Source organism: Mustela lutreola, chromosome 4, assembly GCF_030435805.1.
Source record: "Mustela lutreola isolate mMusLut2 chromosome 4, mMusLut2.pri, whole genome shotgun sequence".
Lineage (NCBI taxonomy): Eukaryota > Metazoa > Chordata > Mammalia > Carnivora > Mustelidae > Mustela > Mustela lutreola.
Genome location: NC_081293.1, coordinates 15,709,564 through 15,728,441, shown reverse-complemented (window position 1 = coordinate 15,728,441; position 18,878 = coordinate 15,709,564). Strand labels below are relative to the sequence as shown.

The 18,878-nt window shown below is 43.2% G+C and overlaps 1 protein-coding gene across 10 annotated transcripts in view; it reads right to left on the bottom strand.

Moving 5' to 3' along the window:
- Positions 1-18,878, bottom strand: part of ABLIM1 (actin binding LIM protein 1) — a 299,492-nt gene that overhangs the window by 130,839 nt on the left and 149,775 nt on the right. For all 10 annotated transcript variants that reach the window (XM_059173096.1, XM_059173099.1, XM_059173093.1 and 7 more), the window contains exon 3: positions 2,138-2,321. In XM_059173096.1, coding sequence (XP_059029079.1) covers positions 2,138-2,321 — 184 coding nt within the window. The remainder of the gene's footprint in view (positions 1-2,137; positions 2,322-18,878) is intronic.

Here is an 18,878-nt window from a genome sequence, read left to right as displayed (position 1 = left end):
AGCCTCGAATCCCACCTGGATCCACCAGGGGATAAGCCAGAGTCCAGTTCTTGGGTCACTGGAACGCTGACTTGTGGGATTTTATAAATGACCCTCTTCGGTTCTTTCTGCTGGCGGCCCGCTGTGTCCTCTGCCCACACAGCTTCACTCCCCTCTGCCATTTGTGTGAATGAATGTGTGTGATCCAGAGAACTGGATTTGGGGTCAGGAACCCTGAGTTCAAATCTTATAAGTCTTGCCGTGTTAGCCTGGGGAAAGTCCCTTAAACTCTGAGACTCAGAGTCGTTTATAATTAGGGACACTAATTCCTGGCTGACTTCACGGAATTGCTAAGAGGGTTAAAGCAGATTCAACCAGAATGCAGTTAGTCACCCATAAAGGAGGCCTCCACTTGAGGTCAGATACCGTCAGCCAGCAGCAGCGGCAATGGCACGCTAGTAGCAACAGTGAGCACCTCTTTGCTGACCCAAATGGCCGGGGACAGGACTGTCACTAACAGAGGCTTGTCCTTCATCACCGACTTTAAAACGATGATCTCTCAAGGTCAGGATCAGGAGGGCTCTTAGAGTTTATCTGGGCCAGGGCCTTCCAACCTGGCTGAGTAGCCCCATACTTGGGAACCCTCTAGAAACTACAAGATCAGCAGGAGAGTTTGGGGGAAAATGCCAGAAACAGATATTTGTAAAGAGACCCTCCCCAGGGGAGGGGCCCACGGCTGATCCCAGTTTGGGGAATCACTCGGCTCTGGTCCACAGCCTCCCGTCTTACAGATGAAGCAAAAGTCAATTCACACCATCCAGCAAATCAGGACTAGAACTTGGGACTTTCAAATGCCAGCCAAGGGCCTTTAAGCAGACAGTGAAAAGGGAGTGGTCAAGAGGAAACTTTACTTTGGATTAAATACACACAGATTTTCAGCTCAATAATCCAGCATTTTAAAATTGGGGTTTATAAAGACATAATTAAAAAAATAAAAAGATGTAATTGAGAAATGGGATAATAACTATGAAATATTATTACAATAATTTTACCATAATACCTCATCTAGATCTTATATGGTTCATCTGTCAGGACTACCTTATTAGCTAATTAGATAAAATGAAGTTTGCCTTTCTAGAGTTTACATCTCTCTGGCCTAGAAACATAAAATGCTGAAAAACAAAGCAAAACACCTTCTCTGAACCATCATCTTTACAAAGCCGCAGCAAAATGGGCCATCAAACACGGAAAGGAAGGGGACTGCTCGATGAAGACAGGTCAGTAAAGCCACTGACCCTTGTGGCTTTGTGGGAACAAAGTCATCTTGATTTCTATAATGTGCAGCATTCAAAACACAGCAATGGTGAAACCACCACATTTCCCTACTCACGCTTCACATACTTTCCCCTTCTTCCCTCTGACTGGTCATGTTAACCAAGCTGCTTTGTGCAGTGAAAATTTGACCTTGCTGGAGGATAGAAGCCTAGAGAGCAGAGGTGGGTTAACTTTTCCCTCTGAGAGTTCAGACCGGAAGTAATTTTTTAGATTTTGTGGATCATACGGTGTCTGCCATGACTGCTCAACTCTGCCACTGTAGCTCAGAAGCAGCCACAAGCAGCCATATGGGAACAAACAAAATGTGTCCCAATAAAACTTTATTTGTCCCAATAAAATTTTATTTACAAAGACATATATTGGGGCTAATTTGGGCCATGGGGCAGGGTCTGCCCAGGTCTGCTACAGAGTAAATGAGACTATTTTTAAACACACGCATATGAACGTAAACTTCCACAGAAGCTTCATCTTTCCAAGCAGTTATACCATTTCCTAAGGTTTTCATTGCTCAAAGTGTTTCAAGAACCAGAGTTGCTTTCACACTTGGTTTCAAGTCACTTCAAATCAGTCCGATTACTTCGGAGAAGACCTCATGTGTAAAGTTTCCCAACTAAATAACATTTTGATGAGGACTGATAAAACAAAAGGTATATATATATATATATATATATATATATATATATATATATATTTATATATATAAATTTAAGGGTGCCTAGGAAAAAGATTATTTCAAGACAGTACAGCTCAAGACAAAAGGCATACATCCCAGGCTGTAAGAGCAAGAACCCGGCGCTCCTCGGTTGGGGAAGCCACCACTTACTTGCAGATGGTACAGGCAAAGCAGTTGGGATGATAGGTCTTGCCCAGGGCGGTGACCACCTCTCCTTCCACGAACTCCCCGCAGCCGTGGCAGCGTGTCCCATACATCCTCTGGTAGTCCAGGGTGCAGAGATACTCCCCGTTCTTTATGAAGAAGCCCCCTTGTGCCAGGTCACAGCCGCACACTGTGGAAAGACAAGGTCGCTCTTGGTCAACATCCGCGAAGCTGCTGGTCAGCTGCCGCCCGCCCCTGCCTGCTGGGAACTTACCCCCTGATGTCAGTGGCTGGGGGTTAGGGGAGGGGACTGGTACAAAGAGTTATTTATTGTTGGGCTGGGAGTGCTCTCTTGCCTCCCTCCCCTTCTGTTTCCCTCCTTTTGGGAGCATGCAATAGCTCATACAAGTAAAATGCCTTGGCTGGGGCTCAATGACTTTTGTGGTATGTCTAAGATTCAGAGATAATCAGTCTTTGATGGAAAGATGCCCTCGGTTTGTGCTGTCTCAATTAGGAACAAAGGTATTCCTGGCAGTGTGATTTAGGAAAGGTATCCAAGGCTTGCCTGCACAACTGCTTGGTTTGGGCCAGGACTGTTACTGAGCTGAGTAATAAATTCCCACGATACCGAAAGCAGTAGATGAAATATCCAATGTCCGTTTGTTCCCACTCTGGAAACACTTCCCCACAGCTATGAAAAACTCAGACATTTAATTTTCTCCGTGGGCAGCAAATAGGATAAGCCAATTGTTTATATAGTATAGGGAGAGATAAAAATGAACAGACAAAAGAGGAAAGAAAAGGAAACGTGTCCAAGATAAAACTGTCATTCCGGACCTCAGTACATGCCAAAGGGAATTGCCTTGCTGTGTCTGGATTTTGGTGTCTCTTTCGAAACTGTGCAGCTGTGGGTTATGGAGATAGTGCAAGGTCCCAGGCTGTCAGGGGCTTGGGCGTGGCCTACATGTTCAGACAAGACTGGAGGAGGGCACAGCGTCTTGTCCAAAAATAAAGCCCAAGGCAGACCCTGAGAATAAAGCGTTTCCACTGCCAAAGGACTGGCAACCAGCACGGCAGCTGGGAACCTCCTCTCTCGATGCCCAAGCTTGGGTGACTCTTATATAACTAAGGGCCTTAGACAAAGAATTCTGGATTCTTCCTGCAAGCAGCTGGAATAGGACCCCAGTGGGCAGGGGGAAGTTGAGCTCCACCACTGACTTGCTTCCCTAAGAATCCTTGCAGAACATCTCTTGTGTTCCTCTGGTTAGTTCCTGTGACTCATCAATGCCTTTGGATGACGGGCGCCCAGCACAGTAAGGTAGTGACTGAGACTCTGACAAGTCTCCCACCCTCTGCTGGCAGTCTTCCCTACTGCAAGCCACTAGGGATATTGAAGGTGACACCGAACCTACAAATAAGCCTTCCACTGTGGACTCACCAGCCTTTGTTTACATCAACACTCCACAGCGATGACCTCCTTCCTCGCAGTTTATAATCAAGTAACCCAAGACGATGGCCCGAGTCCACCACGCCTGAAAATGACCACCCTATAAATACGACTCCGATCACATTACCTGGAAAACAGCTCGTCCACCACCTGCTGCCTCCTCTAACCTGCCCACGTCCCCACTGTGCACACACCTGCTTCTTGGTTGGGGGAACTCAGGTATGGACCGAGCGCACTCGGACTAGCAAATTCCTTCAACAGCAACAAACACAATCCTGGGGTGTGGGGGACGGGTCACAGAATACCTCAGTATCTTATTTCCCCACCAGATGACAAAGCACTTTCTGGTGAGAGCCCTCATCTTTATGTCTTTGGATTCTTCTTCAGGAAACTTTAACCATGGCGTTTAGGGTATGACTAAGAACACAGTGTGTGAGTTAAGTTGAATCCAGCATCAAACCTGGCAGGCTCCCCGGGATGTCACTCCTCAGTGACATCAGTGGTTCTGATGACTTTGTTGCTTTTCCAAACACGGGTATTTCTCAAAGCCACGAGAAGGGGCAGAATGATGCATTTGGATTATCAGTAATTGCCTTTATTTCTCCCTCCAATCACGTTGGGTATGTTTTAAAAATTCACAGATCCTTTATAAAAAGATCAGGTGGCAGCAGGGTCATCTGTAAGCTAATGGAGATTGTGGGGACAGCGTCTGCACTCACTGTAAATGTTTTAGAGTTTCCCTGTATTTGCGGCTTCTGTGGGCACCGCTGTGCGACATTCTGGTTCACTCGAGATGGTGACATTGACATATACGTTCCTTTAAGTCCTGGCTTATATAAACTGAATAGTCTTTAAAACAACCTTGTAGGGGCATCTGGGTGGCTCAGTGGGTTAGAGCCTCTGCCTTCGGCTCAGGTCATGATCCCAGGGTCCTGGGATCGAGCCCCGCATTAGGCTCTCTGCTCAGCAGGGAGCCTGCTTCTCTTCCTCTCTCTCTGCCTGCCTCTCTGCCTGCTTGTGATCTCTGTCTGTCAAATAAATAAATAAAATCTTTAAAAAAATCATAAAATGACCTTGTAACTTCTGTTGAGATTTGTCGAACTACAGCTGAACTCTGCCCCTTGGAGAGTTTGTTCGGCCTAGTCAGTAATGGCCCAAATTGGCTTATCAAATTGTGCCATTGTTTTTGCTGGTTGACATACAAGGAAATCCACATTTGCAGACCACCTTGGAGGCAGGGCTCATTAAAGTTCCTTACCCGCCAATTCTCCTCCCTCTCAGATCACAGCATCTCCGTCTCCCTAGCCAGACTCTTAAACACAAGTAACTGCCATGAACGCTCCTTCCTTCCTCTAGAATAAGGCTGCCCTGGGAGCACATCTTACTTACTCCCACAGCCTCAACTATGACTTTGTCTATGACCAACTATGATCAATGTTTCCATCTGTGATGTCTTCCCCAAGCCTTAGGCCCTGATTTTTCACTGCCCAGTGGACACAGATAACATGCCTATCTTAAGCCTGGTATTGTACTGTATTGTTTTTTTTTTTTAGAGAGAGCGAGACCATCCGTGAGTTGGGGAAGAAGGAGAGGGAGAGAGAGAATCTCAAGCAGGCTCCAGGCTCAGCACAGAGCCCAACAAGGGGCTTGATCTCATGACCCTGACATCACGACCTGAGCCAGAACTAAGAGATGGTCGCTGACCGACTGAGCCACCCAGGCACCCACGCCTGGCATTTTAAAAACAAAGCCCATCCTCTTGCTTCTATGCCATCTGTCCATAACCTCGTTCTTCTTCTCTTTCCTCTTTCAGTAACATGCCAGCACTATTCATTCTCTGCTCTTGCACCAAAATTTTCAACTTGCCCCTAAAACCATTCCATTTCCCAACAAAACATTCCTTTGAACAATTCCCTCCTCTGCCTCCTTGTTGTCACCACTGAGATCCCAGCCTTCAATCTGTATTATGATATGTTTATTCTGGCAAAAACAGAACAAAACACAACTGGAAACAACTGAATTTCCATCAGTAGGGCAGCAGTTGAATAAATTATGGCCCGACCATTCTATGGAGCTGGTATTAAAGAGAATGAGTTAGACCAATATCTATAATCCAGAGGCTCATCATTGATAGAACCATAAGTGAAAAGAACAAATGTCACAGAGTAAAGAATTTTAATAATCACCTTTTAAAAGGTCTACGTACATTTTTATGAATAAGGAAAAGTTAACACAAACATAGGATTCCTAAGCTAGTTATCTCAGGAGGATGAAGAATTGATAGCTTTTTCTTCATAGGCCCATATGCCAGCTCATTTAATTGCTTCAAGTTGTGGTAAAATACCCATAACATGTCATCTTAATCATTTTTAGTGTACAGTTCAGTGCTACTTAGTATTTGCATTACTGGGCAACTAGCGACCAGAGCACCCTTCATCCCTCATCCTGCTAAACTGAAACTGTTCCCATTCAACACTAATGCCCCATTCTCCCTCCCTCAGCCGCTGGCAAGCACTATTCTACTTCTATTTCTACGAATTTGACCACTCCCCAGTAAGTGGAAGTTCACTCAGATAAGATGTTGAGAAAAATGAACCAGAACTTGTAAACAAGGTAAGGGAGAGAAGCATCTTCTTCCAGCGCCCTGCCAAGTATTAACGGCTCACCCAAGGATTATTTCATTACCCAAGGCAGTGGTGTTGTGTTGGACAAGCTCTTTATTATGGATTGAAGGCCCAGCCTTTAAAGTTAACGGTAGAGATGTAAATGATTTCTGTCGGGTTTTGTTGTCCTACTGGACTGCTAATCACTTTACACCTGACCCTGACATCCTACCCTGACATTCCTTCCTGAATGCCTTTATAATCTGTTCTTTTGGTTCTCCTGTGAACCAGCTTTGCCAGCCTGCTGGGCCCCTCATTAATGTATTAAATCAATCTTTGGTACATGCTCATTCTATATTTGTGTGTCCTATATCTAACTTCTGAAAATTATACTTGGTTACTCTCTTAAACCAAAAATAGCTAAAGGTTTAAGGAACCTTTGGTCAGTTTCATATTAACAGCTTAGCAAACACTTCACACTGGAGGCACAAAGCAAAACTTTCACATCTAAATGATGACAAAATCTCCATGGGTGGGGTCAAACTTCAGTAGGATATATTTAGATTTTTAACTTTGGGTGTGCCATTTGTCTTTGCTCTAGGTGATCACCAATGTACGCCCAGGAAAAAGCACAGACTCCTTTCATTAAAAAAGGAGACAGAGCTGCCAGTAGAAGAGATTAATTGCTTTCTTCTCAATGATCAATTATTGAGAACATGCCCCACTCAGGGCCCCACTGAACCTTGCCTGCTGTGCCGTCACTGAGGCATGGCCAACATCAGCCCTATGCCTTTCGATGGTACACTCTTGAACTCATTGTCTGCAAAACACCGACCATGAACTGGTTAAGTAAGAACATGTATGTCCCAGAAGTGTTACATAAAAGCTGTGAGATTAGAAACAGGCATGTTTTAAAACCTTAAATCTTAGAAAAAAAATTAAGAGGAGCTGCCTGGGTTGTAAACAGCATGGAGTAGGAGGGAACCGAGTATGGAGGTGTCAAATAAGGGTGAAAACAGAACAGTATTTTAGCAGGACGAACAGGGATGGGGTGGTAACTACTTCTCTGACTTTCTGAAAACAGCGGATAATATTTTATGTTACAACAAGTTCATTTCAGTGACCCTCCATCTGCCTGTTGGTTCACCTCGCCAAACACTTAGCAGAATAGGTAATACTTAAAACTCTGCCCAAAGGTGGGTGTATAGGGCTAAAATGCAAACAATGTTTTCTTCTTTTCTGTCAGTAGGCTGAACATCTCTGCAGGGCTACTGTTCATGTGGGTGTTTTAATCAATTCATGCCAGCAAGAGAGGGAGGAATGCTCAGCAAATGTGATCAATGTTTTCAATTTGGTTTTGAGTAACAGAAGAGCTTTAATTGGGGGCCAGGAGCCTCGGAGGGCGGGTGGTGGTTCTTCCTTCTCTTGTTTAGGGCAGGCATGGGGTTTTGGCTCTGGCATCTGGCCAGCTGGTCAACCCATCACAGGCTGTGAGAAGCCTTTCTGAACTCGCACAGTGATGTGGAGGCAATGCACGGCTGGCACCTGGGTTGCACCTACTCATTTCTGGTGACGAGGGCTATGTGTTCTGAAAGTGCTACTTTACCCTTTGCCAGCTTGAAACCCTACTCTACCCTTCCTGAGCCAGCAACTCCTCTGCCTCCTCCTCGGGCGCCATGCACTAGAGCTGGGGGTGGGATGGATACAGGGTACGGAGCTCCCAAGCACTTCATGATGGAATAGTAGTGTGAATGCCAAATACTTCCTATTCTCTGCCTCCATCCTCCATCTAACTATATTTTAAAAGAGCCATATTTCATTTAAGATGGTATTCTATTCATTTCCCTAAATCCTTTCTTCATAGAAAATATAAAGGTCGACTTTGACATAGGTCTCCCAAACCACGAAAATTCCATTACACTGTGTGTGTGTGTGTGGGGGGGGTCTCACTGAATCTGCTTTTGCTCTGAAACCAAGAGCAATGCATTTGAAAGTACCAGACACCCTGAAGCTCAAAAGTACTATCTGCTGTAGCCCAGAACTCAAAATAGCAGAACAGAGACTCAGACAATAATGTGAGGGGGCTGCTTCTCACCAGAAATAAGTATTTGCTAATATATCATACTGGAAGCAATTACTAAGCTTCAAAAACATATTAAAATAGTTTTTCACGTTCATTTCTACATGCCCATCAAAATCAGTGATCATTTCTGAGAGAGAAGATAGGTAGAGGTCCATCCAGATGGCAGAATGGGCCCCCCGTGGAAGGCACTTGAGGGAAAGTGTTGAATTCGGAGTCAAGAGCTTTAGTTGGAAAGGAATCACTTCAGAACCTCTTTTGTTAATAAAATCTTTGACCACATAATAAGTCTGTTTTTTCAACACTTGTAGAATTCCATGTGCAGACAACATTAACTATAACAAGCTCAAATAACAAAGGTATTACTGAGAATAGTATTTCTCCCTCAACAGCTACCAAATGTTCATCTCAGTGTCTCTGCCACACCCCTTGGGGAGGGACACCTCAGCTCACCTCCCACCAACCCCATCTCGTTTCCCTGGCCCCACTTAGGCTTGACCTCCTGATGAAGCTACAGCCACCTCAGTCCCCTCCAGCTCTGCTCCCTTGGAGCTCAGAACAATTATTGACATTTGATTCCTACTTTGGATATGTTGTCCTGTACCTTATACCCACCATTGTGGCTTTTGCCTTATCTCAATTATAAGCTTACTGAAGTCAAAGATCACCTTTCATGCTCTTTCATGTCTTTAGAGAGATGGCAAATTCTTGTCCCTTTCCTTCTATTTCATACTGCTGGTGTCCGGACAGTGTGGGCAGAGCCAAGTGCCTTGGCAAGTACAAGGAAAGCATTTCAGCATGACTTGGAGCCAGTAACCCTCCCTCCTTCTGAAAGCACCTAATTGGCATCAAGATACTTGTGCCAAGGTAGTAACATCACCCCCCACCAACCTCTCAGGTCCTTGGGGATTCTGAACTTTATTGGCGATTGAAATTAACTGCAATTCAACAACTCAAGAGACCATTCCCACGCACAAGTGCTACATCCAGGGTTGGACTCTGCTTTGTGTTTAGCAGTACCAAGAAGGGCTGAGTACAGAGAATAAGACTGTGATTGGTTAAGAACTCCATCATGTCAGGTACATGAGAAGGAACCAGAATGGGTTCACAGGGTAGCAACAGGAATAATTAAGGGGCTGTGAGAGAACACTTAAGGAAAAAAAAAAAAGTAGATGAAATTGGGATTAGATCACAGAAAAAGAGGTCAAGGTAATAATGGTCTTTAAGTGTACAGGGAGTTATTTTCAGCTCTTTTCCAGCTAAGGAGGACAAAGTGGAAAAAAGTTTGTTTTATATGTACCAAGAGACATAGGTTAGATAAGCTCACAGCTATAACCAGAGAGATGATCATAGCCATGATACAGCTGAAGGAGGCTGTACTGTATTTATGCTTTAGAAGTATTTATGATAGAATAAATGGCCTTTCTATCCAGGATAGCAAGCACACTTATTCTTTTGGATATGGACAATGTGATAAGTTACTTTTTTGACCTTTTCTGTCTAGGTCAAATCATAGGATTACATTGCATTGAAAAAAAATCAAATCCATAATTTTACCTAAACATCCTAAGTTTTATTTGGGACATGGGATATAAACATAAACTATTAGTTCTTATAGCATATAAACTAGAGAATACAATTTTACTTTTATTATTTATTTTTTAAAAGATTTTATTTATTTATTTGAGAGAGAGAGAGAGAGTGAAGGTGATAGAGCACGAGTTAGGGGGAGGTACAAAGGGACAGGAAGAAGCAGACTGCTCACTGAGCAGGGAGTCTAATATGGGGCTCGATTCCAGGATCCTGAGATCATGACTTGAGGTAAACATTTAACCGACTGAGCCACCCAGCCATCTATAATTTTACTTTTAAAAAAATGAATACAATTAGCAGCAATGTCCACAGTAGCCAAAATATGGAAAGAGCCTAGAGGTCCATCAATAGATGAATGGGTAAAGAAGATGTGGTATGTTTATCTATAGTGGAATATTACACAGCCATCAACAGGAATGAAATCTTGCAAATCTTGCCATTTGCAATGATGTGGATGGAACTAGAGGGTATTACGCTAAGTGAAATAAGTCAGTCAGAGAAAAACAAGTACCATATGATTTCACTCATATGTGGAATTTAAGGAACAAAGTAGAGGAACATTGGGGGAGGGAAGGAAAAATAAAGTAAGATGAAAATCAAGAGGGAGGCAAGCCATAAGAGATGTTGAACTCTAGGAAACAAACTGAGGGTTTCTGGAGGGCAGGTGGGTGGAGAGAAGGGACAATTGGGTGATGGCCATTAAGGAGGGGATGTGATGTAATGAGCACCTGATGTTATATGCAACTGTCGAATCACTAAATTCCACCTCTGAAACTGATTGATAAAAAAAAATATAAAAACCCTAAATATAGAAAATCCTTAATCTGTATATCCAACTCACCATCTTACAATTTTCATCCATCTTGCTCCATGAAGATCCTTGCATTTTTACAAATGTACATATTCTATATGGAATGATCCTAACCTGGTCAAAACCCTCCAGACTCCAAGATGGCATATATGGAAAGTGCTGTTAGAGATGGAAAGTTTATCCCAAGCCACTTTACAAAACTCAGTCTTTAAAGACTACTTTGTGAAAAATGTACTACAATTCACTAACATTAGTAAGAAATATGGCCTGAACTTTCTAACGGTTTTACATAAACTCCTTAAAAATAAGTTGGATGTCCATGGGCTTCCTTGATGACTGAACATTTCAGAGGACAAGGGTTTTTTTTCCAAAGCCATCAAAAGGTGACATTTTCCACATCCTCTAACACATCGCTGAGACTCATATCTCTAAGTAGTGACAGTGTCTATTAGAACATAATTCAATATAACAATTTCTGCCACTGCTATCTTGAGGGAAGAGTTTACATGATATGACTACTAAAATTTTCCACAGATACCCAATGTTCAGAAGTCTTTTTAAAACTATGTGACTATAAATAACATGTAACACTAATTCCATTTTTTGAAAAGGAATAGCTACTATAATTAATGTTTAAAATGCCATCTTTCAAATGACAATGGGAACATCATGGTTCCATTCACTTTCATAGGGAGTTGTTTGCCTGAGCGAAGGCCAATGTCAAGTCTAGCTGTACCCTTGTCTTCACCATCTGCTGCCTTGAACAATGCAGATCCTACTCCCCCTGACCACAACTAGCATGCACCCCCTTTCTAGTCCTGGGATGGTTATTAAATTTTCCAGAGGACCCATGCTTTCTCACATGCTGCTTCGCCCCTGGCAACATCCCTAGACCACTGAGCTCTAGGTGGCTTCTCAGCCTCTGACTCAGCATACCTGGGCTGTGGACCATTCACCTGCACCTGTCTGCTGCCAGTGACAGGTCCCCTAGAAAGCACATTGCTTGCCACCCAATCACAGGTTCTCATCATATATCTCTTTCAATCCTCCACACACTGGCTCAGTGAACGATAGATGACAGATGTCCCATAAACATTTCACATGGTAAGGATTTGAAGGCCATCAAGCATCGATATTCCCAGGTTGATCTATGCAAAAATCAAGTGACTTTCAGGAAGAAAAGAGTACAAATCTACTCTTTGGAATAACAGAGTCCATTTAGCTGACTTTTACTGCTAGAAAGAATAAGTGATGGTTATATTTTTAGCCTTTGTCAGCCTAATCTCTTTTGAGAGAGGTGGGGGCGGGCGGACCTTTCCTGACCACCTGCCCCTCCCCCCATCATTAACACACCAAGACCCTCCTACTGCAAGCTCACATCTTTGTTCATGGAGCTTTTTATTTTCCCTTTACTGCACTGATCACAGTTGGTAAGTCATATTTATATGATTATTTGAACATCTGATTAATGGGCTATCTTAGTCCATTCAAGCTGCTCTACCAAAGAAAAAAACAAAACAAAGCAAAACAAAAAAACAATGATTGCGGGACTTATATTACAGTAGTCTGCAGGCCAGAAAGTCCTGAGGTCTGAGCGGGGGGCACTCCAACGGTTCGGGGTCGGGAGATGAAAAGAACCAGCCATATGACTGGTTGAATGCTTACTTTGAAAATGCTTAAGGACAGTCTCAGTGTCCCTCCATCCTCTGTTGTATAAACCGTCCCACAACCTCTGCGGTAGAACTTATTTCCTTAGAAAACGTGTACTTCCTCCATCAAGCGGGGTCAACTTCAGCATACCCTTTCTCAGGAAATAAGCTTTCAAGGACATGGCCTTGGAGGTGTCAAGAACCGTAAAGATCCTGAGATTTTACCTGCAAGCTAACAAGCGAGTCTGCTCTAGCTTCACGGGTGCTGGCAGAAGACAGTCCTGCGTCTGCAGCAAAAGGGTTTACTACTAACAGCAGGCAGCATGAGCTCTGTATTCGTTCCTGGTTTTGCTGCCCTGTAAGTCCCCAGAGGCAAGAGAAGTATATGCATGTGCAGTGACTCTGTTTCACAGCTGAAGAACCCTGAGCTTAGGAAACCCCAAATTTTTATGATGAGCCCCAAGCAAACCTGTCCAACCTTTGCTTCAGAAGCAGATATTATTTCTAATATACTAGACAGCAAACGAATCTACCCTCTACTCCAGAGGGAGACACTATCTTCCAAGGCTGTTGGCTCTATAACCTCGAAAAGAAAATTCAGAACAAATGGCACCTAGCACCTCGGGCTCACAAGAGACCCATGGATAATGAGCTCCCAGTAAGACAATTGTTAAGCAGTATATTTTGGAGAATTTATGAGCCCTGGCTCTTTTCCAGCTTGGAATTCAAAACCTCAACCACTTAAAAATCTAAATCATATTTATTTGGGTAACACTTTAACACAGTACAAAATTCAAAAGGATTATCCTTTATAAACAAAAGAGGGCATGAAAGTGATTTCTCTTTTGCTAGGAGAAGGGACCACATTTATAAAAGACCTCTTTTTCGTGTATTCCGGTTAACTCTGCCTTTTAATCAGTTTCTGAATGACTAATATTCTCTAAATAGGTATTAGAAGCCCAAGCTCAGCTCTTAGGAGATCTAAGCAATCACTGCCATTTTATGGGAATTTTATCAATTTCCTTCTTGAGGCCCCACATAACGCATAACCACTCTGCCCGCGCAAGCCCAGAAGAGAAAGCGCAGGGTCTAAACCAGCATAAAAAACTAAGCAGCAGCAAGACCCTTACCCACAGCTCCCTGATGGTACCTTCTGCACCATCTCTTAACTCTTCCGTCTGCCAGTCAGACGTGCAGCCCTGTCATCGATGATAGAAAGCTTTCCTTATGCCCCTTCTTTTGGGAGGGAATGTTACTGTCTAGCAACCATAGGAGGATATATATTACTTTAAGCACTTGATAAATCTTGTTGAGTAGCTATTCCACTAGAAACATTTACTAATATTCAAGTTCCAAAGAAATACATGAGTATTTTTCATTCATTCATTCAGTCCGTCAGCCGTTCACCTTATTGAGCATTTACTATGTTGGGCATTGTTCTAAGCGCCGGATACATAGTAGTGAACAAAACCAACAAGTCTCTGCTCTCAAGGAGCCTCTAGTAGAGGGTGAAGATAAATGAATAAAATGTCACATAATGGTAAATGTTCACGAAAAAAGGATATAGCGGGGAGAAATGTGATACAGGGAGGAGGTGCAATCTCACACAGGATAGCCCAGGAAAGGCTCACTGAAAACCAAATATTTGCCCAACAGGCCTTCTTGACCCTCTCTCTGGTCCTTGGTTCGTCCTGCCCACCTATCTATTTATGTGTTTTGTTCCCTCGCCCTTTCTAAATGCTCTAGAGCTTTTTGGCAGAAAAATGAATCTAGAACATTATTTTGAGAATGAATGCTCAAGATAAATAATAAAATTATAATAAACAATATACATATCAATATAATGAGCCACATATATTACAATCAAATGTTAAATACATAATAAATCAATTATTAAATATATAGTTAATTCAACATTAACTATATAATATTTAAATGGATTTCTTATTCTCTCATAGAGCATTATTACAACCGTGATGAGGACAAGGTGATAATTAAAAAACTATCACAGCCCGGGATCAATATCAGAATGAACAGAGAGCATTAAGGAAAAAACTCCTTGTTCGGGACGATTGTCACTGATCGGAAACGATGCTCTGTCCAGAGCCCTGCAGCCATATCTTACTCCCACTGAGTTAATATAAAGAATAACAGAAGCTTTGGGATTTCCTTCTCTTTTAATTATAGATCCCAGTGTTAATTGAAACATTTTCCCGCTTTCCTCATCTCATTAGCAGGTGGGTACATTTCCCAAGGCGACAAATGGAAATTGGGTTCTACCTCCTTCAGATGCTGGCATTCTTCATTACTCATTTCCTGCCTTTTGTCCTTTTCTAGAGCAATGTCACACACCATCATCCGGCTTCAATCGCTATCTAGACGCCAAAACACTTTCAGATCCTTCTTCCTGGGGTGCCTGGCTGGCTCAGTTGGTAGAGCATGCGACTTCTGATCTCAGGGTCGTGAGTTCGAGTCCCAGGGTGGGGGTAGAGTTTACTTAATTAAAAAAAAAATTAAAAATCACCCTTCTTCCCAACACAGACCAGGATCCGTCTCTTGAGTGTTAAGCCTACGGGATTCCAAATGCACCATGTGTCTTCAGCCTCGACGTATCCCAAGCTGAACGCTCCGCCCGGAACGACCCCGGGTTCTCACTCTTCCTTAGTGGGTGGCAACCATCTGTCCACACAGGCAGGCCAACTGGAAACCTGCATCCTCTCCATTGCTCACATACGGTCACCAAATCCTATCAACCTTAACTTTAAATGGCTCTTAGATCTGCCTCTGATTCTCTATCATGCTTGCTGTGACCTTCCAGTATTTGCACCCAGACGATGCTTCTGTCTCCCCAAGGAGTCCCCCTGCCTCCGGTCAGCATCCTATCGACGTCTCCATCAGGGCGCTTATTACTCAAGATCATGAATGTTGCTTATTTAAATGTCTCTCCAATAACCTATGGGTCCTTTGAGGACAAACATGGCGTCCTGTCTCTTCCTATTCTTCGAACTTGGCATAATATCCCACAAGCAGTATGTGTCCAATTAACATTTACTAATTGGGTAAATAACTCCTACACCATCAAATCCCAAGATGTCAGACATTTTAGGGAGATGAGTTCAGCAACAAAATTCCTGCTCACCACCCCTGGGTTCTGTGACTCAGGGACCGATACCTGGTTTAAGTCTGTGCTCTGACTCTAGGTTCCTACAAAGCAACCCTTTCCTACCTTGATACATGTCAGGTTCTCATGGAAGATGTCTGCTGGCCTCTTTTTCTCTCTCCTTTCAAAACCCATTCCTAGTTAAAGAGTTCATCTCTGCTTTTTATTCCCCTGGGTGTCTGGATTTTAGGATGTTCTTTCTAATTGTGGAAAGTAGTCTCTGGTTCCACTCAAGAACTGTGAGGCTTTGGCAACAAGGTGTATGAGTGAAGGTGGACAGGGAGGGAGGTAGGGGAGAGAATTTGAGGGAGAAACTCTGTCTGGCCCTGAAATCTGAGTCAGAACCTGAATGTTCCTCCTCTGTACTTGGCCAGCTCTTGCCCCAAAGCCTAGGCTTGTTCTAGCAACTGCTCTCCACCCCAAATCCTGTCTCCCAGGATACTCGCTCACTACCTGGACATAATGCCTGTGTTTTAGATGGAACAAGCAGAAATCAAAACGTTGTTTTCAGACTGAGCTGCAATCCAGGCCGTGTGGACTAAGAGGACTACAGCACCTCAAGGAGAAGACTTCTGTTTCCTCTGGGAAACTATCCTAATGGATTCATAAAAAGTAGAGACTCTATGAAAATTTACAATCAGGATAGCAAGGGAGCAGGAAATTGAGGTCCTGGGGAGAGAGGGGAGAAGGTCTTTGTAGAGAGAGGAAGACCTACGAAGATGGTGGCAGGTGGAGGTTCTGAATACATATGAGAAATGACTCAGCTCTGTGCTTTCTGTTCACTTTTTCTGTAAACCTAAAACTGCACAAAAAATTAAAGCCTATTATTGAAAAGAAAGAAAGAAATGACCCTGGCCAATGAGAAGCTTCTAGTTCTGGTCATGGCCTGAAAATATTAGGACAGTTGTTGCCTCTTCGGACAACAATATTAGGACAGTTATTGCCTCTGCTATAACTTCCCTCCATTATCACAAACTTTCAGTAGAATCTGCTGAAAATAGCTGCCTTGTGTTCACGGGATTTGGGAGAAATAAATGGGGTGAAGCAATGCACAAGGAGAAGCATTCACAAAGAGAAGCCAAGAATCTGGTACTGGAAAGAATGTGGAGCAACACGGGCCACGAGAATGCAAGCCTCAAGGACTCTCAGGGCGCCTGGGTGGCTCAGTCAATTAAGCATCGGCCTTCACCATCTCGGGGTCCTGGAATTGAGCCCCGCATCAGGGTCCTTGCTCAGCAGGGAGACTGCTTCTCCCTCTTCCTCTGTCCCCAACTCATGTTCTCTCTAATAAATAAACTCTTTAAAAGAAAAAAAAAAAAACCTCAAGGACTCTCTAGAACTGTGTTGTCCCATACTGGAGCCACTAATTACAAAGGGCTTTTTTTTTTTTTAAAAAAGATTTATTTATTTATTTTAGAGAGAGAGAGTGAGCACACAAGCAGGGGTAGGAGCAGAGGGGGAGGGAGAGAGAGAAAGTTAAGCAGACTTCCTGATGAGCATAGAGCCTGATGTGGTGCTTGATCTCACCACCCTGGGATCATGACCTGAACCAAATTAAGGGTCAGACACTTAACTGACTGAGCCACCCAGGCACCCCTACGAAGGGCTTTTGAATACTTTAAATGTGACCAGTCCAACCTGAGATGTGCTATTAAGAGAGTATGAAAAAAAATGTCAAATATCTCAATAATTTTTTACAAGAATTACATGTTGAAATGATAATATTCGGGGTATATACAGATGAAAGACATTATAAAATTAATTGCACTCACCCCTTTATATCTTCTAACTCTAGCTATTAAAAAATTCAGAATTACATACGTGGTTTGCACCATATTTCCATCTGGACAACATCACTCTAGAATCTTGAAGGAAATCAATGAGCTTGGCAGGGTTTAAGGAATGAGAAATGTAAGCCACTTTCTTTGGATATTAAAGAAAAGGAATTGAGGACATAAGATAACAGATATTGACAGATGAAATGTGAGAAAATACAAATTTACAGGAATAGAAGACGTTTATTTTAGTAAAGTTTTGTTAAATTCAAAATAGTTCCTACAAATAGCAAGCACTCCTAAAATATGATTCAATTTATACAAACATTTGACTTTTCAGGAACACATTCATAGCATGAAACAAAGTTTATGGGAAAACGTTCCAACATAAATAATTTACATTCAGTCCTTCGATTTAAACTGGGAGAGAAAAATAGCAAGGATGCTTCTGCCCGTGGGGGATAAACAAACACAACTTCTAATTTCTTAGCGTGCCGAACAGTAACTCCTCATATCCAAGACTAGCACTTTGTACTTTCAGTTAGAAATACGGAATACAAGGGGCGCCTGGGTGGCTCAGTGGGTTAAAGCCTCTGCCTTCGGCTCAAGTCATGATCTCAGGGTCCTGGGATCGAGCCCCGCCCTGGGAGGGAGCCTGCTTCCCTTCCTCTCTCTCTGCCTGCCTCTCTGCCTACTTGTGATCTCTGTCGAATGAATAGATAAAATCTTAAAAAAAAAAAAAAAAAAGAAAAGAAAAAAGAAATACAGAATACAAGCAAGGCCCCCATCGCTTGTGGACTGTATTTACTGCCAACCCAATCTACCCCTTGAGCCACGTCGTAGGAAATTTATAAGCAAAAAATAAAATGGAATGTAATGCCTGATTCTAAATTAATCAATCTGGATGTAACAACAACAACAAAAACCACGCCCTTTTCTCTGACATGCTAAGAGGCTCTAATTCAGTATGTCTGGCTTCTCTATTTTACACATACACTGTTCTGTGTACATGGAATTGGCAAACTTCAGACCCAAATGACTCGAGTAGCCCATGGTCTAGTCTCTTTTTTGTTCAGATAAGGACATGGGGCCACTGAGAGACAGGTAACTTGCCTGAAATCACAGAGCAACTTCGTGGCAAGGGCAGGACTCAAGCCACAGAGAATGGCAGCACAGTCAGGACCCTGGTGAGACCCTCATGTTTCCTGATGGCCAACCTGAGTTGTCCAAAAAAGGGATTTTTGGTACTTACTCCTCTGGGTTTGGGGAAGAGCTACGGAGCGCCTCTCTATAAAACGTGCATCACGCCTTCTGTCATCCTCTGCGGGAGCTCCGTGGGAGCTAAGCTGATGTCCTCCCCAACCCTTCTGTCTTCTCACCGGAGCCATATGTTAATGCTTTTTTCTCAGAAAAGTTTACCCTCAATGCAACAAACACAGAAGCCCCCACCTCTCCTGTTTTTATGGATTTGATGGTCTCTAGTAGCCTGGTGTCTCCTTGAGAGCTTCCCTGGCCAGGAATGGATGGCTTAAAATGGCCACGCTGAGTTCACAAACTAAGGCACTGAGAAGGAATGCAGTTCCCGGGGATGAGAGTAGCCAGCACACGCCGACGGCAGAGTGAGCTACA